General features: G+C 41.2%; 2 protein-coding genes across 3 annotated transcripts; one reads left to right on the top strand and one right to left on the bottom strand.

Moving 5' to 3' along the window:
* Positions 1-12119: 12119 nt before the first annotated feature.
* Positions 12120-16728, bottom strand: LOC114043861 (DNA-directed RNA polymerase III subunit RPC10). The gene is made up of 3 exons (XM_027863086.1): positions 16578-16728; positions 13739-13826; positions 12120-12349 (listed from the first exon to the last, which is right to left on the bottom strand). Exons 1-3 carry the CDS (start codon positions 16686-16688, stop codon positions 12222-12224), a joined length of 327 nt encoding a protein of 108 aa, XP_027718887.1. The 5' UTR covers positions 16689-16728; the 3' UTR covers positions 12120-12221.
* A 491-nt stretch (positions 16729-17219) lies between these two features.
* Positions 17220-22807, top strand: LOC114043674 (U11/U12 small nuclear ribonucleoprotein 25 kDa protein). 2 transcript variants are annotated; one of them, XR_003569139.1, is made up of 7 exons: positions 17229-17500; positions 18240-18330; positions 18705-18810; positions 20031-20105; positions 20870-20928; positions 21232-21288; positions 22502-22807. XR_003569139.1 is itself a non-coding variant. In XM_027862752.1 (6 exons), the coding sequence occupies exons 1-5, from the start codon at positions 17297-17299 to the stop codon at positions 20925-20927; spliced, it is 534 nt and encodes a 177-aa protein (XP_027718553.1). In that variant the 5' UTR covers positions 17220-17296; the 3' UTR covers position 20928; positions 22502-22807. The 2 variants fall into 2 exon arrangements, 1 of the variants encoding a protein (XP_027718553.1); XM_027862752.1 differs by lacking the exon at positions 21232-21288 and having other exon boundaries at positions 17220-17500.
* Positions 22808-22859: the final 52 nt, after the last annotated feature.

Here is a 22859-nt window from a genome sequence, read left to right as displayed (position 1 = left end):
TTGAATTCCTTCTTCAAATTTCTTTTATAATTATTTTATTGCATATTTTTATTGTCAGTAAAGGATGTGGTTTAATATTTCTGCTTTTTCTGCATTTTTATGAGGATTTTATGCCCTAGCACATAATCAGTCTTAGTAAAGGTACCATGAATAGTTGAGAAATATGCATACTCATTTCCATGTATATTCCCATTCCATAATCACAAAATTCTAGCATATTTAACTTTTTTAAAATGCTGTTTCTTTTTTTTAATTCTAATTTCTTTCTTATTTACTTTTTGTTAAGTTTGCCTATTTCTAAAAGGTCTAACTTTAAGTCCTCATCTACTATAGTTTCTGCTGTCAATTTCTCCCTATAATTTAATCAACTTTTCCTTTAAGTATACAGATGTTAAACCACTTAGCGCAAATATATTCAGTACCAATTTTTTATTTCATTTTCTATGGTGCCTTTAAATATAATAGCTATGCTGCTTTTCTCATTTAACCATGAATATTGTTACTGCTGCCTAGTCTGAGATTTCTTGCTTTTAAAAATTTACCTGAAACATAATAAATTCTGCTCTCACCGTGATTTTATCTATGATAAATCCTTATGTTTCAAGTGAGTTTTTTAAAAAATAAATAACATATTGTTGTATTCTGCTTTCTAATCCATTCTGCTATTCTCCATTTTATGTGTGAGTTTATCCCATTCATATTCACTCTTTTACACCATCATATTCTCTTATGTATTTTCTCTCTTTTGCTCCTGTCTTCCTAATTTTTACAAAGGAGGTATGTGTGGGGTAGGAGGAGAAGATTATGATCAACATTCATATTTTATAATTGAAATAATCTGATTCTACTCCTCTTTCCCTATTGTCTTTGTTTGTCCCAGACCCTAGTCTCTATTTCCTTTCTCTCTTTTGAACTTCTCTTTATGATCTGCCCTCTAAAGTAGTGGCTTTTTGGTGATTTTTTGTTTTGCTTGTGACTATTGCTCCCCACCAATCTTCCCTTCCTCTTAAACTCCTTTCTCTCTTTTCTCTGTCCCTGCTTGTTTCCTTGTTGAGCTTAATATGGTTCTACACCAAATCCTGTGTTTGTTCAACCCTCCTGCATGTGACTGAGATGAGTGAGAATCATGAAATGTCTGCTCTCCTACCACTTCCTCCAAGTTTGTATACTCTGTTCATTCATCCCAATTATGATAAATAATACATTCCCCCACTTTCTTCCTCAATTATTAATAATTTTAATACCTAACACTTATGTAGTGCTTTAAAAGGTTTGCAAAACATTTTATATGTGTAATCTCATTTGATACAACAATCCTATGAAGTAGGAGCTATTATTAGTCTCATTTTACAAATGAGGAAACTAAGGCTAAGAAAGGTTAAATGACTTGCCAAAAGTCACATAGCTAGTAAGTGAGGTAGGATTTGAACTCATGTCTTCCTGACTACAAGTCTAGTGCTCTACCCACTTTGTCTTGCTGTATTTTATTTCTAATGTATTCCTCTTTTTTCTTCCCCCCCATTAAAATCAAGGAAACAGAACAAAACCACACCCAATCTGTGTATGTTTTTTAACTCCCTTTGTGACCCTTGAAGACAGTTGGATTCTGAGGAGACACTAATCTCTTCTCTTCCTATTAGAATGTAAGCACTTTTATGATTCTCAGCCTCTCCCATTTACTCAATTGCTCAGAGCTTTCTAGGTTTCTCTTGACTTTTTGTTTGTAATGAAATGTTTCTAATCAGCTCTGCTCATTTTGATTACGTTCTATTAAAGTCTTGTATTTCATTCTGTTCCTATTCTAGTCTCTTCTACTCTAATCTAGTCTAGTCTATTTAAGGTACATTATTTTTCTCCTGTAGACTAATACAAGATTTAGCTGGATAAGTTATTCTTGATTACATGCTTTTTTTTTCCTTTTGGAATACCTATGCCAAGATTTTCTTTCCTTTCTGTAATTGTAGCATAATCTTATGTAATCTTGGTTGTTATTCCTCAGTATTTAAATTTTTTTCTTTCTGATTGTTCAAAGTATTTTCCCCCTGAACATGAAAACTTTGGAGTTTGGGTACAGTTTTCGTGAGTATTTTCATTTTGGGGTTTCTTTTAGGAGGTGATCATTCTTTTTATTTTTACTTTGTTCTCTAGTCCCAATAGATCTGGGCAGTTTATAACATAATTTCTTGAAATGTAATAGCCAGGTTTTTGTTCTGTCATGGTTTTCAGGGTGTCTAATGACTTTTAGATTATCTCTCCTCATCTGTTCTAAAGGTCATTTGTTTTTTGGTAGTAGATATATTAGATTTTCTTCTATTTTTTTCAATCTTTGGATTTTGTTCTAATATTTCTTCTTATCTCCTGTAGTTACTGAGTTCTGATTGCTCCATTCTATTTTCAGGGAGTTCATTTCCTGGGTAAGGTTTACTACCTTCTCTTCTAAATTATATGTTATCCTTCCAAATTTTTTTCTTTGGGAAAATTTTTTATGGCAAACTTCTCTGATAAAGGCCTCATTTCTTAAATATATAGGGAATTGAGCCATATTTAGAAAAATAAGAGCCAGGAGCAGCTAGGAGGTGCAGTAGATAGAGCACCGGCCCTGAAGTCAGGAGGACCTGAGTTCAAATCTGGCCTCAGATCAAACACTTGACACTTACTAGCTGTGTGACCCTGGACAAGTCACTTAACCCTAATTGCCTTAAAAAAAAAACAACAAAAAAACAAAAACAAGAAAAAAAATAAGAGCCATTCCCCAATTACTAAACAGTTAAGGGATATGAACGGGCAATTTTCAGAGGAAGAAATCAAAGTTATCAATAGTTACATGACAAATTGTTCTAAATCACTAATAACTAGAGAAATGCAGATTAAAACAACTTTAAGATACCATCTCATACCCATAAGATTGGCTAAGATGATAGAAAAGGAAAATGACAAAGGCTGGAGAGCATGTGGGAAAATAGATACACCAATGCACTATTGGTGGAGTTGGAGAACAATTTGGAATATGCCCAAAGGGCTATAAAACTGTATATACTTTTTGACTCAAAATCACTGCAACTAGGTCTATACTCCAAGAAGATTAAAGAAAAAGGAAAATGATCCATATATACAAAAATATTTATAGCTTCTCTTTTTGTGCTGGCAAAGATTTGGAAACTGAGAGGATGCCCTTAAATTAGAGAATAGCTGAACAAGTTATGGTATATTAATGTAATGGAATACTACATGCTATAAGAAATGATGCAGGGGATGGCTTTAGAAGAACCTGAGAAGACTTTTATGAACTAATGCAAAGTGAAGTGAACAAAACTAGGAGAACATTGTACACAGCTACCACAATATTGTAAAGATAATTGACTGTGAAAGATTTAGTAACTCTGATCAATAGAATGATCCACCACACCTCCAAAGGACTTGATGAAAATGTTATCTGCCTCCAGATAGAGAACTGATGCACCGAGCGCAGATTGAAGCATGTTTTTTTCTCTTTTTATTTTTCTTGCCTTTTTTTTAAACATGGCTAGTACAGAATATGTTTTATATGACTTCATATGTATAATGAGTATTGTATTTCTTGCCCTTCCCAATGGATGGGTGAGGGGGGTAGGGGGAGGGAGAGTATTTGGAACTGAAAATAAAATAATTCTTTAATTGGTTAAAAAAAAATTTCTTTCAGAACTCTTAATTTAATCCTAATTTTTTAACCTCTTGTTTCATTTTGCTGATATCTTAAATTGCCTGTGGTAAAGCCATTTTTTTCCTCTGATGCTTTACTTATTATTGTTACGGGGTTATTTTTTTTATTTTTATTTTTTTTATTTTTAGGCTATTGGGGTTAAGTGACTTGCCCAGGGTCACACAGCTAGTAAGTATCAAGTGTTTAGTCTGAAGCTGCATTTGAACTCAGGTCCTCCTGATTTCATGGCTGGTGCTCTATCCACTGCCCCACCTAGCTGCCCCTTATGGGGTTATTTTTTAACAGGGGTTACCTCATGGGGTTCTCTTAATCCACATTATCTTACATTGTATTATTACTATTATTATATTTGCTGTTTTATTTTGTTTACTCATATTATCCCTGGCATGGTACCTTTTTCATCATATGGAGGCTTAAGATCCATTTACTGTAACTTGTGTTGGCCTCCCTCTAGCACCCCCAGGTGTTTGGGATAGGTGACAAGATAATAACGGACTACAGATGAAAGACAAAACTGTTCAATTCTTATTTTGCTTTTGTTTCCTCTGCCAAGAACAGTTTTTGAGGTTTTGAAGAGGACAAAATAAAAATAACTAATGGAGAATTGATGCCAAAAATAATCAAGAAGGTATGAGAGAAGCACCAAGCTACCCTTGATGAGTTCATGTCACCTAGCCCATATGAACTACACCCTAGAATACAGGGGGCGGGGGGTGGCGTGGAACTGGAAAAACTGACTGCTGAGCTTCTGTCAGTGACTTTGAAAAATTATAACAGGATTATCAACACAAGGCAGGAGAAGGGCAAATTTCCTGATTTTAAAAAACAGAAAGAAGGAAGAGGAAAAGGAAGAAGAAGAGGGAGAAAAGAAGAAGAAGAAAAAGAACAACAACAACAACAATGAGGAGCAGGAGAAGGAGAAGGGAGAGAAGGAGGAAGAGGAGGAGAAAAAGGAGGGGGAAGAAGAGAAAGAGGAAAAGCAGGAGCAGGAGAAGTAGAAATAGGAAGAAGAAAAGAAGGAGGAAAAAGAGATGGAGGAGAAAGAGGAGGAGGAGGAAGAAGAGGAGGAGAAAAAGGAAGAACTGGAGGAGGAAGAGAAAGAGGAGAAGAAAGAGAAGGAGAAAAAGGAGGAGGATTCATTAAGAAAAGATCATGCCAGACTAATCTTATTACTTTTATTTGATAGACTTATCAAACCAGGGATGCTAAAGATATAATTTACATGGATTTTTGCAAAGCATTTGATAAAGTTTCTTGTGTTCTTCTTATGGAAAAAAATGGAGCAATTTTGGTTAGAAAATATTAGAGTTACATGGATTCAAGTTAGATCAATTCAAAGCAGGTGGAATGGCTGGACCCAAAGAATAGTAATTAACAGTTTAGTGTCCACTAAGAAGGGGGTCTCCAGTAGAATGTCCCAGGGATCTGTGCTCGGCCCTTTGCTGCTGAACACTTCTGTCACTCAGTGGGCCATCCAGTTATGGATGGCAGAGTTAGCAAATTTCCTTATAACACAAAGTTGGCATCATGATCCAGCCAAACTGGCCTTCTCTCTATTTCTTAAACATACCCCCTCCTGTCTCCATGCCTTTGCACTGGCTATCTCCCACGACTGGGATGTTCTCTCTCTTCATTTCTGCCTCATAGATGCTTCTCTTCCTTCAAGACACAGCTCACGCACCACCTTCCACATAAGCTTTTCCTGATCCCAATTGTACTCGCTCCCAAACTACCCAGTATTTAACTATTTTATATTTACTTTCTTTATATTCTACAATGCATATATTTGTGTATTATGTATGCCATTACACATATACATGTAATTCATGTACTTGTCTTCTCCATTAAAATTTAAACTCCTTGAGAGAAGGGGTTTTCATCCTTTGTATTGAGTCTAGAGTAGTGCCTGGCACAGAATAGGTGCTTAATAAATGCTGTTGATCAGCTGACTAATTGATAGTCAGGAACAGTAAACCCAACAGAGGCAGCAAATGGAATGTGGAATAAACCAGGAGAGTCAAGACAGGATTTGAGCTGGGTCCTGAAGGAAGTTCAGGGAGGTCAGGATGCAGAGCATTTCAGGCATAGGGGACAGCCAGTGAAAAGACATACAAGCAGAAAGTCTAATGTCTTGTACAAGGAGCAGCAAACAGGCCAGTGTTGCTGGATCATAGAGTACCTAGAAGAGAATAATATATAAGAAGAATGGAAAGGGGAGAAGGGGCAGGTCACAAAGGATTTTAAAAGCCCAACAGTATTTTATATTTGATCCATAATAGAAAGCCACTGGAGTTTATTGGGTGTGGGGAGGGGAACATAGTCAGACCTGCACCTTAGGAAAACTACTTTGGCTACTAATTAATTGGTGGGTGGATTGGAATAAAGAGAGACTTGAGGCAAGGAGATCAATTAGAAGGCTATTGAAATAGTTCAGCTAAGAAGTGATAAGGGCCTGCATCAGAGGGGTAGCTACATGAGTGGAGAGAAGGGGCCTACATGAGGGATGTTGTGAAGGTAGGAAGGGCAAGACTGCACAACTGGTTGGATATATGAAATATATATTGGCTATATATCCATGTGAGGAGTACAGGATGACACCAAGTGACGAAGTGAACCTGGATGATAGAAAGATGGTGGTGACTTTGGCAGTAAAAGGAAAGTTAAAAAAAGATTTGGTGAAAAATAATCATTTGTTTTGGATGTGTTAGATTTGAACTGTGTAAGAAGAACACAGTTCAAGATATGCAAAAGGCAGTGGGTGATATAAAACTAAAATTTAGGACAGAGATTAGGATTGGAGATGTGGGAATTATCTGGAGATGACAACTGAACCCAATAGAACTGATGAGATCATCAAACAAAATAGCAGAAAAGGAGGGGAGAAGAGAAGAAAGCCTAATTCAGTTCTTTGGGGAAGACCCATGATTAGAGAGTGTGACCTGAATAAAGATCCTGCAAAAGAGATTTAAGCAACAATCAGACAGGAAGGGGAACCAGGAGAGAGCAGTATCATAAAAACCTAGAGAGGAGAGATTATTCAGGACGAGAGAGAGATCCACAGCGTCAAAGGCTGCATAGAGGCTCAGAAGGATCAGGATTGGGAAAGGTCATTAGATCTGGTAAATAAGAGATCCCTGGCAACTTCAGGGAGAGCAATTTCAGTTGAATGATGAGGTCAGAAAGCAGAGGATTTAAGATCAAGAAAGATAAAGAAAAGCGAAGATAGTGAGTATAGTCTGCTTTCTCAAATTTAGCAAAGAAGGGAAGGAGAGATATAGGATCACAGCTAGCCAGCATGCTAAGGTCAAGTGTTTTATTCATTTATTTAAGGATGAGAGAGACATGCGTGTATTGGTAGGTAGAAGGGAAGTAGCCAATAGATAGACTGAAAATGAGAGACAGAATGAAGGTGATAAAAGGGGGCAGTCTGCTGGAGAAAATGGGATGGGATGAGATTAAAGATACTTTGCAAGGGTTTGCCTTAGGAAGAAGGGTTGGGGGTTGTGTGTGTGTCTGTTTTTAACCTGAGACAAGGGTGAAGGAGGAAATTGTAGGGGAAGGCATCTGAATAATGGTATGAGGAGGAAAGAAGAGCTCTGGACAAATAGCCTCAATTTTTTCAGTGAAGTATGAAGTGAGATCCTCAGCTAAGAGGGTGACAGGGTAAGGGGTTGTAAGGCATAAGGAAAGATGGAATAACAAAATATTATCATCAGAATTTCAGAGATCATGAACATGGAAGTGGAACACCTGTGTGATGATAAGCTCAAAGGTATGACCATCTCTGCAGGGTCACAGGAGTAGACTGAGGCACTGGCAAGTTAGGGAATTTGAGGAAGTATCAATATGTGTATTGAAGTTTAACATAGTCAAGCAGGAGTTGGGGTAGAAAAAAGACTGTGAGCTAAGCATTGAACTCCCTGAGAAAGGAAAGAGAATGCTTGGGTGTTGATAGCTGACACTGACCTCTCTCATTTGTTATCACTCACTCGCAATCCAAAATATTTTAGAAGAGTTATGCTATAGAATCACCTACAGATGGCTCTTAATCTGGCTGTAAAATTGTATTCCACGTCTCTGGCTTCTTAGCCGGAGCCTAAATTCAGATCCCTAATTCTGCCTCAACGTTTTAATTCCTAATGTCTGGTGCAACACGAAACATTTTAAACATCACAAGAGATTTGGTCACAGAATTAAATTCATGACAATTTGCTTGTGGCACAATTCAAGAAACTGTAAGATGACCAGAAATGCAATAAGTCAATATCTGTTTTTAAATGTATTAACAATATAATAAATACAGATAATAAAAACAATATCTAAATCTTCCTTTAAAAAATGCAAACATTGCTTCTTGGTAAAATTGCTTCTTTGGTAAATACTTTGTAAAAAAAAAAGCAAATGTGTATTCTAAAAAAGAATTAAATATACATAAACACATAATAGCTTGCATATATACAGTGCTTTAAGGTTTGCAGAGCTATATAAATATTACCTCACTTTACCTTCAAAACAACCCTGGGAGCTAGGTGCCATTATCATCCCCATTTTATAGGAGTGGAAACTGAGGCAGATAGAGGTTAACTGGCTGCCCAGGATCTTGGGGTGAGAATCTGAGGCAAAGGATATGAATTCAGGTCTCCCTGACTCTATCCACTGTACCACCTAGTGGTCAGTACATATTACTACATGGCATCCTTTACGGGCTATGAAAAAAAACAAACCAACCACCTATTTATTCAATCATCCCCATATTTATTCTTCAGGAAACAGGATAATAGTGACTCACATTTGTAGAGGACTTTGTGGCTTACAATGCACAATCCTATCAATCCTGGAAGGAAGGCAGTACAGATACTTGAACTTCCCCATAATAACATATTTACCTAATGCCTCAGGGTTAACAAAGCACCTTCAAAAGGCATGAACACATTTAATCCCAACAACCCTGTGAGGCAGACGGTACCCATATTACTATTCTCATTTCACATCTAGGTTTCTAGTGAGGTTTGGTCTTTCTTGATTTCTCAATTGTGGAGGAAGAGGGAAGAGAGATCTTCCTACAGATCTTCATGAAAATAAATAAAAATGAATTTTAAATTTAAAACATATCCCCATTTTACAGATGATGAATTAGTCTTATAGAGGGGAGTTGAGTTGCCTCAGGTCACACAGCTAGTAGGTAGCAAACCCAATACTTGAACTTGGGCCTTCTGACTCCAATTCCAGGTGTCCCTCCATTAAGTGGTGGAGCCAATTCTCCAACTAAGCTCTTCAGATTCCAAGGCCCAGCAGCCTTTCCACTGTATCATCCTGCCTTTCTGCTCTACCAGTTTTCCCATAAGTGGGGCTGGAGAAGTCTTTAGTATGTGACCCTGGCACTGTGGAGATCAAGAATGGACAGATCTACTTTTCCACTAGCCCTTCTTTCTTAACTCTGGGAAAAATTATCAGTTCTTTCTTCCTTCACTGACTGGTATTTTCTCTGGACTGGGATTTACTGTCAAAATACACTTCTGTAATCCTGAGGCAATAACCAGGGCGGGGGAACCTGTGACCTTGAGGCCACAAAGATTTGTTCTCCCATCGTCTCAGGATTTGTTCTGTGATGTTTGGATTCAAAGGGCTGCACTTGAAGACCCAGAGGGCCACAGGTGACCTTGAGGCTGCCTAGACTAGACCTTCTAATTAACCCCACCGGTCTTCTGCTCTCCTACTGTACAGTATCCTGTGTCCAGCTCAACCTCACAGTCTAAACAGCACACGGGCAACCTCAGCTCCAAGACTAGCTGCATGACCTTGAGTAAGTTACTCTAACTCTCTAAAATTTACTTCCCTCATTTATAAAGCAGGAATAAGACTTGCAACAGCTACCTTAAAAGATAACTATGAGAGCCTTCTGCAAATGCTATAGGACTATATAAATGCAGGTTATTATTATTATACAACAATGCTAAGCTAACCTATCCTCCTAAGGTAGAAGTTTTTTTTTTTATTTTTGAATTATAGCCTCTAGCAAGGGGATATACAAGCAACTTGTTGAAAAAGGAGTTAGCATTCTGGAGAGCAATTTAGAGCTATGCCCAAAGGGCTATAAAACTATGCATAACTTTTGACCCAGCAATACTGCTTCTAGGTCTATATTCCAAAGAGATCATAAAAACGGGAAAAGAACCCACATGTATAAAAATATTTATAGCAGCTCTTTTTCTGGTGGCAAAAAATTGGAAATTGAGGGGATGTCCATCAATTAGGGAATGGCTAAACAAGTTGTCATATATGATTGTGATGGAATACTATTGTGCTATAAGAAATGAGCAGAAAAACCTGGAAAGACTTACATGAACTGATGCAGTGAAGCGAGCAGAACCAGGAGAACATTGTACACAATAACAGCAACACTGTGTGATGACCAGCTCTGATTGACTTAGCTCTTCTCAGCAATGCAACGATCTAAGACAATTCCAAAAGACTCACAATGGAAAATGCTACCCACATGCAGAGAAAGAACTATGGAGTCTGAATGCAGATTGAAGCACACTATTCTTTTGTTTTTTTTTTCTCTCGTGGTTTTTCCCTTTTGTTCTGATTCTTCTTTCACAACACGACTAATGTGGAAATATATTTAATATGATTGTATATGTATAGCCTATATCAGAATGCATGCCATCTTGGGGGAGAGGGGAGAGATGGGGAAAAAATTTGGAACTCAAAATCTTATAAAAGTTAATGTTAAAAACTAAGAAAATAAAAGAAAATAATAAAAAGAAAAGGAAATTAGGAGAGACCCAGGGATTTTTTTCACAGGATATATGAAAATAGGCTGCTAGCTTATAGCTGTTAGGTGAAAATTGCTGAGTCACGTGAACCACTTACTTCCCAACAGGACTCAGACTAATTAAATGAGTGGAATCTTTTGAAATCCAAAAATGAAGTCAGTGTTAACAGACTGATAAGTCTGCTAGTTTCACTAGTACTAAGGACCCATTCTCTTTGATTCCATAAACATTTACTCTAATCTTATGTTGTTTACAATCACCTCAAAGAACAAATGCTAAAAGAAAATATAGTGAAAACTCAACTCAGGACTTCATAGATTCATACATCTATATTTCTTAAAGAAATGAAAATTAGAGGAAATGTTCACCTTATTAAGGGAACAAAATTTTTCCCCCAATTGCTTTACAATGCAATAAGGATGCTTTAATAGGATAATTATCTAAGACTTTGGTAAAATGAAAAAGGTTAGCAGAGTCCAAAGACTTGGATGCTAGCCCCAGCTCTGCTTCTAATTAGATGCTCAGCTGTGAGCAAGAAAATTATCATCTCCAGACCTCATTTTCCCCATTTATAAAACAAAGGCTCTAAACTTTAATGCTCTAAAGTTTGCAAAGATCTTTACTCCTATTGTCTCATTTGAGCCTTCCAACAACCCTGTAGGGTGGGTATAACCGATAGTATTATTCTCATTTTGCCTATGAAGAAACTGAGGCTCTGAGAAGTGTGTCATCACCCAGCTAACAGGCATCAGGAACAGGATTCAAACACTTCAAGTCCACCATGCCAGCCATGGAAACTATACCATTTTACTTTCATGAAAGCTTCTCTTACCTGTATTAGACTTTTTTGATCATGTTTTATCCCCCAAAAACAACGTCAGGCTCTTGAGGGTAGTTATTTGGATTTTATCCCCAACATGAAGCACATTGTCATGTACATAGTGTTTAATCTTTGTTGAATTGAATTACTGAATTATTTCAAAATAATGTTAATAAATTGTAATGCTCTATCACAATCAAGTAAAACCCAGAGGGAAAAAAATGAAATATAAAGTCCCTCCACTCCCACTTTTAAATTGGCAGAAAATAGAAAATATTGCAACAGAAAGCTTTTAATACTTAGGCCATTCAGTAAATAGTTGCTAGATCTACAGTATTATCAGCAAAATCAGGTCCTGCCTACAAGTAGAATTGGGAAGGATAACGCAGACCTCGTCCTACTCTGATGGGGCCCTTTCACCCTCCCCAACTACTGCACTGACTGAGCGATAAGTGCGGAGCCACTCGTCCCTGCCTTTGCCTCACTTATCTGTATCTCTCGAGCAAGGAAGGGGCACGTTGTAGAGAGGAAAACCAGTAATAGTTTTCAATAGTTTCAAGTCTTTAAAAAAAATGTTAAGCTTTTATATTCTGAATTTGGCTACATATCTCACAAATTGTAACTGTTTCTATGGAACTTAGTGCCTCCTACGTTTTGCCTAATGTATTGTTTTCAAGGAATCAATGAACAACTCCATTAAATGAGGGTATCCCTGGATTCCACATTAGCGAGGCCAATTCTGTCCAGTACATTAGGCTGTTCATTGTTTCCTTCCTCTTGGACCACAGTTCCCAAGAGAAAATTAGCTTACTGCCACACAAAAGATTTCCACCATTTATTTCCATATGTTACATAATATACATTCCCAACTGGGAGCTATCTCTGAGTCACACAGCAACCAGGGAACAGTGGGCATGTGGGCCTAGTCCCGCCAGCGATGTCCACATTGTGCATTGCAACACTTGTAGAAAGTAGTCATAGGCTCATCCGCAGAACGAGTCTGAAGTTGCATGAAGTAGGCTCGAGGGTGTTCACATTTGGGGCACGGCTCTGCAGAGGAAAATAAATGCGCCATCAAACTTAATTTTAAAAGTCCTTTCTTCCTTCTCATACAAAAATACTACTGGCCCACTATTAAACAAGTGCCTTTGAGGTGTCCTTTCTGTACTGGCGATGAGCACCAAACGCCAGTGTGGCCTGAGAGGCGACAGGGAGAGGCCTGGCTCAGCTCCTGACGCTATCTTTGTCGTTTCTGCTCTGTTCTATGCCCAACCAGGAAACCAACTGGTTCTCAGTGAAGGGCACCACTCACCATGGGGCAAAGGTGGACTGCGCTGTGGACTTTCCGGGAGGCCTTAATCCCACCTTAGGACCATCCCCCTACTTCAGCCTTTACAGAAATAAAAATACCAAGGAAAGCAAGGAAATAAAACTGGCTTTTCCCCCACCACTGACCAGAAGATACCTGGAAAAGGGACAATGTGTAAAGCCAAATCAAAGTTCAGAGCATTCAGACCCAACTGAGAAATGATGACATCAACTACCTCAATTTGGAAGCACTGTTCCAAGCCCCTGCTCACGTTGCCAGTGGAGATGCTATCCTACAAGGCCAGCAGAGATGCTATGCCACAAGGCTGAGGGCTTAATTATAAAGTAAGGACTGGAAAGAAGCTATATACAGAGTGTCCCATAAGTCTTAGTGCAGCTTAATGTTGTAATGATAGCTTTTACAGCACATTCCATATCTCCAAAAAGTGCTGTGTGGCAGGTATTTTTAAAAGTGAGCTTAATCAAAATTCATTTGTTTTGAGAATTTTTTCAATACCCTTTTAGGAAAAGAGAATTCCAAAAACATTGGTGCTTTCAAACTTTCGACAGGCATTAAAGCTTTCCATAACAAATTCTAACAAAGTTTTTTCCTTTTTTTAATCTACAGATATACTTTCTTAAAAGAGAAATATTAACAAACGGGCTTGTGCTTTGCCTCCCAGGTCTGATACACATCGAGGCTATTATTATCACTCCCCTTCCTCTTCTATCTCCCCCACTCCCCCTGACCCGAGCCTGATCTTTTTCTCTTAAGCGATAGGTAATACAAGTGAAGAATATTTGTCATTTGTTGTATTTATTAAAGTAAATTTTATATTCCCTAATCTTAATTTAAAAAGTGAATGAGAGGTACATTTTCTTTGAGAAGTAGTACAGTATAAAAAGCAGAAATGCTATAAGTAAAATGCTTTGCAAACTTTAAAGTATTAGAGAAATAGCTCTTACAAAAAAAATATTGAGCACTACATTATTTCAAGGTCTCTGGCCTCTGTTATGTAAGGAACAATTCTGAGTGTGTGATGTGAAGGGAAGTGGTCAGCAGCCATGTCACTGGCTCAAGTGCGGTTCATATACTTGCCAGGGCCCGGGAAAGGAGGCCCTGCTTCTTACCTGCAGTGGAGTCAACATTCTCCCAGGCAGCGGCTCCCCCTAGCACGTCATCCACTTCTTTCAGCTTTGGATACTTGCGATTCGTTACCTAGCAAACCACATGACCATATCAAAACCCCAGAAGATAGAATGGCACCCATCTGCCCCATCCAGGCCGTAGCAAGATCACTTAACTCTACACAGGGTTCAGTCATACCGAGCGAACAGATGGAAATTTATCAGTCAACACAGACACTTGAAGGGAGACCATAAAATAGGAGAAAAGAAGTTTAGGTGTAAATAAGGACACTCCAGAGAAATTAGCATGGGAAGACCAAAGACAATCAAAACCAAGAAGCAAATGGTACCCAACAGAAAGAGGATTGTAGTTAAGTCAGAATACCAGGGCCTGAATCTACGCTTTTCTCCTAGAGGTGTGATCTTGAGCATACCATTTCCTTTCTTTTGCTATCAATTTCCACATCTGCAAAATCATGGGATAGGACCAGGTAACCTATCAGATCCTGAGTCAAATGCCAACACCCCTGAATAACAATAATATTATAAGACAAACAGCTATGAACAACTTGGGAACACTGATCAATACAATGATCGACCACAATTCCAAAGAACTCACGTTGAAACACGTTACCCACATCTAGATAGACAAGTGATTGACTCAAAGTAGAAGTTGAGGCACATATTTTTCAGACATGACTAATACAGAAATCTGTTTTGCTTGACTATACATGTTTGTAACTGGGTTATTTTTTCCCCTTGCTTCCTCAATGGGGGAGAAAGCAGAAAATGCTAAGCTGAGAACTGATTTTTTTTTTTAAAACATGGTAGTGAAAAATGGAGTGTCTTGTACAAGCAACACCAAAGAGGCCAGTGTCATTGGATCAAAGAGTATATAGTAAAAGGGCAGAGCCAAGACGGCAGGGTAGAGGCAAGGACTCACTTGAGCCCTCCCAAATTCCCTCCAAATGACACTAAAATAACAACTCAAAATGAATTCTGGAGCAGCAGAACCAACAAAAGGACAGGGTGAAAGGCTGGCAGGAAAGGTCTGTCCACCAGGATGAGAGTGGAGCACAGTCCAGCACAGGCAATGCCAGGCCAGGACAGCAGCTGGCCTTGGGGGCAACTGAACCTGACTTCCAGAGCTCTCAGCCCACAGATGGTAAGGGAGTCAGACAACCGGCAGAAGGAGATTACAGGGGATCCTTTGTTGGCACTAAGAGCAGGACTCTGTTGCATACCCCATACACAGGTCTGGGTCGCAGTCCCAGGGTAAGAAGGAGCACTAGCACACTAGAGTGTGTGGCTGCAAGGAAGCAGGGACCCTGGTTCCAGAGAAGAAAAGAGTGCTTGTGGTTACTCACAGACCAAAGGACAGGGCAGGAGAACAGTGATCACACCTCTTCTTAATTCATACTACCTTGGAAAAACTGAAAACTTACACACTCTCAGAAGTAGCTCTGAAAACAACTGCCCAAAAAACCTGAAGCTTGGGACAGTGTCCACTCCACCCCGACGACAGTGCCCAACTTTAACATAAAGTTAAAAGTCAAGAAATAGGGGGCAGCTAGGTGGCGCAGTGGAACGAGCGCCAGCCCTGAAGTCAGGAGGATCTGAGTTCAAATCCGGCCTCAGACCAAACACTTGACACTCACTAGCTGTGTGACCCTGGGCAAGACTCTTAACCCCAATTGCCTAAAAAAAAAAAGTCAAGAAATAGGTTGGGAAAATGAGCATTAGAGTTGGACTGATTCACTAAAGGGGTCAAGATGGGGAAGGCAAGAGAGTATAACTAGTGCAAGAGTGACAATGTGGGAAAGAATTAAGAAATGAGGGACTGGAGGTCACCATGAGATTGAAAAACAGAGTATGAGAAGTTGTATAACAGACAAATCTAAAATCCCTTAGTTTCTCCTCTTTAGCACCTTACCCATTTAATAGGTTTAGTCTTTAACCAGCAACTATTTGAAAAACCAGGGCTCCTTGATATCCCACTCTTTTAGTATCAACTTTCCCATTTGCCCTCAAAGACTCCTGCTGGTCCTCCCCTTTACCTTTCTTTTACCTCTAACAACGAGGCTGACAAAACATTTGTATGTCTTAAAGTTTGAAAAGTGTCCGCTTAAAATCAACAACGGGTTTCACTTTGTAACACAAGTGACTTGTCATTAAAAAGACAAAAAAAAAAATACCAAAAAAAAAAAAAGGGGAGAGACAGTATAATTTTCTGACATTGAAAACATGTATATTTTCAGAAAGTCCTTAAATGGCGTTGTTAGATCAGTTGACACAATTCCTGGCACACAGTAGGCAGCTTAATCCATGTTTACTGACTGACTGGTCACCTTAAATTGTATATCCTCACTTTAGCTCTACTTACCACAGTCTATTTTCCTGGCACTGTTACAGCTCCCACTCTATATCTCACACAATCCCTTTCCTATCCCCCCCACCCTTGGTCTCCCCAGGCCTCCTTCTTCCAGGAGGAAGTGGAGAACCCCCCTGAACAATCTCCTGCTCCACCCCACGGACGACTTTCCTCTTTTCCTTTTCCTTTTCCTCTTCGCTTAGGTTGTCAGGACCACAGACTGACAGCTGAAAGGGTCCTCAGAACCCGCCTAATCCGATCCTTAGGACACACATTCGGAGGGCCGGGGTGAGTTCTCCAGTCTCACCGCTAGTCAAGGTCCGGGGCGGAGTTTGCACCTCCGGGTCCAAAGCTCTAGGTCCCAGATCACGCTTTCCCTCCTCACCACACCCACACCCACACGGTGCCCCCAGGCTCTTTTCATTGCAGCACGCGCCCCTTCCCTTTCCTCCCCAGCAGACCCGCCCGCACCTTCCTGGTGATGTTGTGCACGTAAGGGCACGTGTTGCAAGCGAAGCGGTGGCAGCGCTGCCCCTCCTCCACTATCAGCCCGTTCCCGCAGCCCGGGCAGAAGAGCAGCATTTTCACCGCGGTTCTCCAGCCTCCACCATCAAACGGCGATTCGACCTCATTAACCCGCGACAGCCCCGCCCCTCTGCTCCCACCAATAGCCATTCCCCAAGCGCCCCGCAAATGCCCCAGCCCTCTGCTCCCACCAATGGCCGTGCCCCATCGGCCAGCCGGCAACCCCCCCCATAAGCCCCGCCCGCTCTCATTTCACCCACTGCAGCCCCGCCCTTCTGCTCCCACCAATAGCAGTTCCCCATCGGCCTTGCAGTGGCCCCGCCTCTCTCCTTTCACCCAGGTCCATTCCCCAGCCTCCCTTAGGGAATCCCCGCCCCTCCTTTTTCACCAATAGCCGTTCCCCATTGGCCCTGCGGCCCTCTGCCCCTCTCCCCACACCAATGGTCGTTCCCCATCGTCCTTGCATCCACCTCTCCCCTTCTCAGTCCCTCCCCTCTCTTCTCACCCACGGCCATCCCCCAGCCTCCCGTTGGAAGCCCCGCCCCCTCTTTCCACCAATAGCCGTTACCCAGCAGCCTCTTCGGCAGTCCCGCCCTTCTCTCCACAGTTTCTCAGGTGTTCTCTTGGTGGCTCTCACCGGAAGTTTTTTGCTTAGAGGCTTGGAGATGGAGGAGTGGGATATGGAGGAGAAGCTGCCGGTCGCCAAGGAGGAGGTGGAGGCTGCGAGCGGCGGCGGCGGCGGCGGCGGCGGCGGCGAAGACGAGGATGACGAAGAGGAGGCGCTGCCTCACGCCGAGGTGGTGGATGTGTTTCAGGAGGGGCTCGCCATGATCGTTCAGGATCCGCTGCTCTGTGACCTGCCTATCCAGGTATGGAAGGTGGAGGTTGGAGAGGCAGGAGAGGAAGGGGATGAGGATGGTCTCTAGGACCCAAGCCCAGGCTCCCGAAGGCTCCTTTCCTCCCTGGCCCTGTGTAGAAACGTGTGAAAAGTATCTGCCAGGTATTGAAATGTCTGTAACTATCGAGGAAGGGGTCAAAAGTATTCAAGAAACTTTTAGGTGACCGCTACATGCCAGGCATTGTGCTAAGCGCTGGGGATACAAAAATTACAAAGAAAGACAGGTCCTGCCCTCAGGGAGCTTACAATCTAATAAGGAAACATGGGGGGGGAGGTGCAGTATAAGTCAAAAACTATAAGTGGAGCCAAGTGGATTCTGGAATTTCTAGCTTGTGAGCTCTGTGTAATTGAGTAAATGAGAGGTAGAGTTTGTGTACTGTGTGCGTCAGACAGGCCAGGAGCTGCCTATGGCTGCTGCTCAGCTCTCTCTTATTTTGTCAGCCTAACACAGTGGAAAGTGCCAAAAACTTGTGTTACCATTTAAAATCAGGTGTGTAAAATATAATCCCCTTAACCTTCCAAAATCTCAGTTTTCTCCTCTGAAATGAAGATAATGATACTTGATCTGTCTACCTTATAGGCTTCTTGTGAAGAGGGTCCCTTGTAAACCTTAAAGAAATTGGGCCTCACTTACCAGATAATCTACAAAAACCTTTCTAAGTTCAAATCCTATGATCTTTTTTCTCTAATTGGTTATTATTGTGTTCTAGGTCACTTTGGAGGAGATAAATTCTCAGATAGCTCTGGAATATGGCCAAGCAATGACTGTCAGAGTTTGCAAAGTGGATGGAGAAGTGATGCGTAAGGACTTCTTAATTATACTTTTTTTTACTACCATGGAGATATTTAACATTTATATTTGTCTATTGTAATGATTTGTGAGACTTGCTAAGTGCTGAAAAATTAATATTGAGGGGATGAAACACAGAGTAGGCTAACACTGGAGAGGGGAAGGAATGTGTCTCAAGGACTAATAAAGTCAGTGGAAGTGTTTTAACACGTCTGGGTCCCAAGATTCCTGCCCACTTCTTCCCCAGCAGTCTCTGAGGCACAATTCCTCTCCCTCCTGGAGAGCCCTAGCCCATTGTGGGCAGTTGGGTTAAAGATAAATAAGGTAGACAGGGCAGGTTGCCTATTGGGAACTTTTACACACTTTATCTGTATCCACATTTCAGCTGTTGTGGTGGTGCAAAATGCCACAACCTTGGACCTAAAAAAGGCTATCCAGAGATATGTGCAGCTCAAACAGGAGCGGGAAGGAGGCATACAGCATATCAGTTGGTGAGTTGTCAAAGTAAAGAGGATTTATCATCTTTTCTTTGACCCCTAGCTTGAGTAGGAGTGGAAGTTTTGACAAAGAGGTAGATGTAGATATCAGATCAACCTCAGAAAGAATAATCAAATAATGGGGCAGCTAGGTGGCTCAGTGAATAGAGCTCTGGCCTGGGAGTCAGAAGGACCTGAGTTCAAATCCAGCCTCAGACACTTAACACTTACTGGCTGTGTGACCCTGGGCAAGTCACTTAACCCTGATTGCCTCACCATAAAAAAAAGAAGCAAAAAAACCCCAATACAATACAAAGGGCAGCTAGGTGGTGCAATGGATAGAGCACTGGCCCTGAAGTCAAGAGGACCTGAGTTCAAATCCGGCCTCAGACCAAACACTTGACACTAGCTGTGTGACCCTGGGTGAGTCACTTAAGCCCAGTTGCCTAAAAAATAAAAAAATAAAAATAAAAAATAAATTTAAAAAAGGATAATCAAATAATTAGAAATTCTTAATATAGAGAAGGCTACCTTGCCTGATATGATGATATGCTCACTATCACTATGGGTGTCCAAGCAGAAACTCAGTGATACCCTTCCGTGCAGGGCCCCCCCCCCCCCTCCCCGGCTGAAAAATAGTTGCCTGTATTGGGTAGGAGGTTGGACTAGCTGACCTCTATGGCCCCACCAAGCTTTGAGAATAATTTTTGAACAGCAAACTAGGATTTGGGGCACCTCGTTTATCATTCTGGCTCTGCCACTAACCCACTGTGTGATCTTGGGAAAGTTACTTTCCATCTCTGGGCTTGTTTCTCCATTTGTAAAATGAGGATTGAACTCAAAGGTCCTCCCTAATATTCTATGAAATGTAGAAGGGATTCTACCAGGTGAGAATTTGAACTGGACCACCTCTAAGATTCTTTTACTTGAAATTCTTGATCTTTAGAATTACTTGAGATAGTGGTCACAGTATATCAGTGAAGATAGGCTGCTAAAGGATCCTCTTAAAGCTAGGTTCTCTAGCTCTAGGATCCTAGGGAAGAGCTAATGTTTATTAGTTTATTCCAGGGTCTCTTTCCTCTGACAAATAGGGACACTTAAATGGTATTACTCTATAGAGGAAAACTATAGTTAGGAGTCCTTTGGGATCTGTATTTGGTAGCAGGCATTGCTTACCTTTCCATTGAGTTCTGATGTTTGACTTTACTCCCTTAAATTCTTGGGGAGGTCTTCAGGTCATATATATGGAGAACATACCATCTCACTTTTGCTGGAGAGAAGCTAACTGAAGATGGGAAGAAACTCCGAGAGTAAGTGGTCCGTTTCATTTATGCTGCAGGAAGTTCTGGGGTCCCTGTCCACACTAACATCACCTATGATCCCAGACATTCAAGGTGCCCATTTAATGTATGAAGGACTGAGTATGTGTTCTCCTCCCTCAGCACTCCTAGGGTATTGTTCTGTACACAGTACAGGAGACATGTACAACAACACAGGGTTCTGCAGAGGCTTGATAAATGTTTGATTGATAAATGTCTTCCTTCTTGGAGGTTTGGCTGTCAGCAGCTTTCCTAAAAGCTTGGCCTGACCACAGTCATTGTAGCAAATGGGAAGAGAGAAGGAAAAGGCAGACAAAGGTTTGAAAATGGAACAAGGTTGAAAGGCCTTAGTGGTTGAAAATTAGAAGGAAAACACACATTAGAAATGTGATCCTTGTTAGTCCAGAGTTGGCCGTTAGCCATGGAAATAGCTCTGAACCAAAAGGGACCAAGCTGAAGGAAGGTAATAACATTATCTGAGGATAAAAAGATGGACTTTGATACTTCGTATCACCTTTTTCCCTCATGTGACTCCCTCACGTTAGTGAGTTAAATGTAGAAAGGGCTCAGAAGTGTTGAGAAGAGAAGGACTAAGTTTTCTAATCCTCTTAGCACTAGGGCAGGAGTTTTTACTGCTCCTCTGGGCTTCAGGCCCCAGCCACAATCCTCCTTTGCCCTTTGTGACAGAGCCTTAGACAGTGAAGGAATCACTGTGGTGTCTGATCCCAGACCAGTAACCAGTGTTCTTTTTTCAGGTATGGCATCCGAAACCGAGATGAGGTCTCCTTTATCAAAAAACTGAGGAACAAATGAGGTAATGCTTAAGAAGAACTTGTAAAAAGGACCAGGAGAGCCTTCTTATTCCAAAGATCTGGATAGGGTTGACCTTTGCAACATTTACTTCAGTCCCTTTAGGCTCATGCCAGTGTTATACTTTCTTTCCCTAGCCCTGCCACAGTGCTCTGCCTCTCTGGGCTCTGTTCCCTTCTTAGGCTAATGTCCCCTAGTTTGGGCCCTCTGAGTTTGTAATAATTCCCATAGCTGATTAGGCCAGGGAATTAGGACTGGGCAGTGGGCTTGGTCTGTGTGATAGTCATCATTTTTGTGCTATTTCCAGCCTTTTGATGAAAGGAGGATGCAGGAGGCTGCCAGGATAAATCATCTTCTCATTCAGGTGATTTGTGACATGGGTAGAGGGTGGTGAAAAGTATTCAACTTAAAATCAGAGATTCATAGACCTTTTTTTTTTTCCCTTTTAGCTAGATGGGAACTTAGGGATCATTAGGTCCAACTGCTTCATTGACAGATGAGGAAACCAGGCAAAAGAAAGGTTAACATACTTGGCCTAGGGTGAGGCAGCTATTAAATGAAAGAGCTGGGGTTTGAGCCCACACCTCTGTAGTCATTTGCTCTTTCTACCACAGCATAAGACCTGGGGGTTCAAGTGTTGGCTTAGCACTTATCACCCACACATATGTTAAATGCTAACGCTGGATGTCACATTTTTATTTTCCACATATAGACAGCTGAAGGCTCTCTAAATATCTAGATTCTTCATCTGTCAGATTGAGTTAATAATCTTTGCATGACAACCCAGAGTTATTGTGAGGAAAAGTGCTCTGTAAATCTTAAAACATGATAGAAATAGGTATAATCATGAGGTCATCGATTGCTATTCATAAGATGTTTAGCATCACTTTGTTCCCCCAGCCCCAGAGTCTGCTTCTGACCTTGGCTAACCAATATCTACATGCCCGTGGCTTGTTACAAAGGGGAGGAAAGGAGGCGGCATGTTGTCCCCACTGCTGGAGATGGCAGGTGGTCAGTGACATCACAGTTAGACACCCCAGATGTAGGTGATAGCGTTAACACTGAGGGAGTTCATAAACTCCCTACAGAGCTTCTCTTCCGAAGGCCTAAAAATCTCCAAGTAAAACCCACTCTGACTGAACGTAACATTTAACACGCTCTCACACTTTTGCTTCCCACACAAGTCAGTTTGGGTCTCTGAGGGCAGGGACCAGTGACTGCTATTTCTCAAATGACTCTTCTTCAGCTGCCCCCTCCCCCCAGTCATGACCACTGCTTTCAGACTTTTAAAAGGTGCCTCTTTTTAAACAGTATACCTGTTAAGGCCTATGTCCATCCTCTTCCTAATCTAGTCCACTATATCTCTAAAGCACCACCACCCTCTCCACCCTGACCAAAATGCCCTGTGATTTCCCTCCAGTCTGCCTGGTCCCAGTGTTCCATTAAAGATAGGGAGCCCTCAGGTCACACATTATCCATCCCATTCCTCTGGAGATCATGGGTCCTACTTTGTGGCAACGTAACCAAAGATTTTACCTATTCAGAGTTGCCTTATTGGAATATTCCTTGTTTTACAGCTATCAACCATTCCAAGCCCAGGAGTTTTGCTACCCTGCTGAGATATTTTCATCCAGCCCCGAGCATGACTGGAGAGAAATGGGATGTCAAGAGGGAGTTAGCTCCCAAGGAGCAAGAAGACTTGGACCGTGGTGCCTTGGGGGTGACCTGCCTGCTGGGCCCAGCATCCTCTGATGTTCTCGCTGTGTTTGCCACCTGTCCCTCCTCTGCACTTGATGATGCATTTGAACCCTGTGGACCTCTGTTTTGTGTAAAACAAAGGAAATGGGCTACGATTTCTATACACCCTGTTTCTATTGATGAGAGGCACTGCATCCTTTTGCTCTCTAGCGTCCAGAAGCATCTCTTCTCATGCTG

Source organism: Vombatus ursinus, unplaced genomic scaffold (genome assembly GCF_900497805.2).
Source record: "Vombatus ursinus unplaced genomic scaffold, bare-nosed wombat genome assembly UNPS02014770.1, whole genome shotgun sequence".
NCBI classification, from domain to species: Eukaryota; Metazoa; Chordata; class Mammalia; order Diprotodontia; family Vombatidae; genus Vombatus; species Vombatus ursinus.
This window is presented reverse-complemented; position numbering and strand designations above follow the sequence as displayed.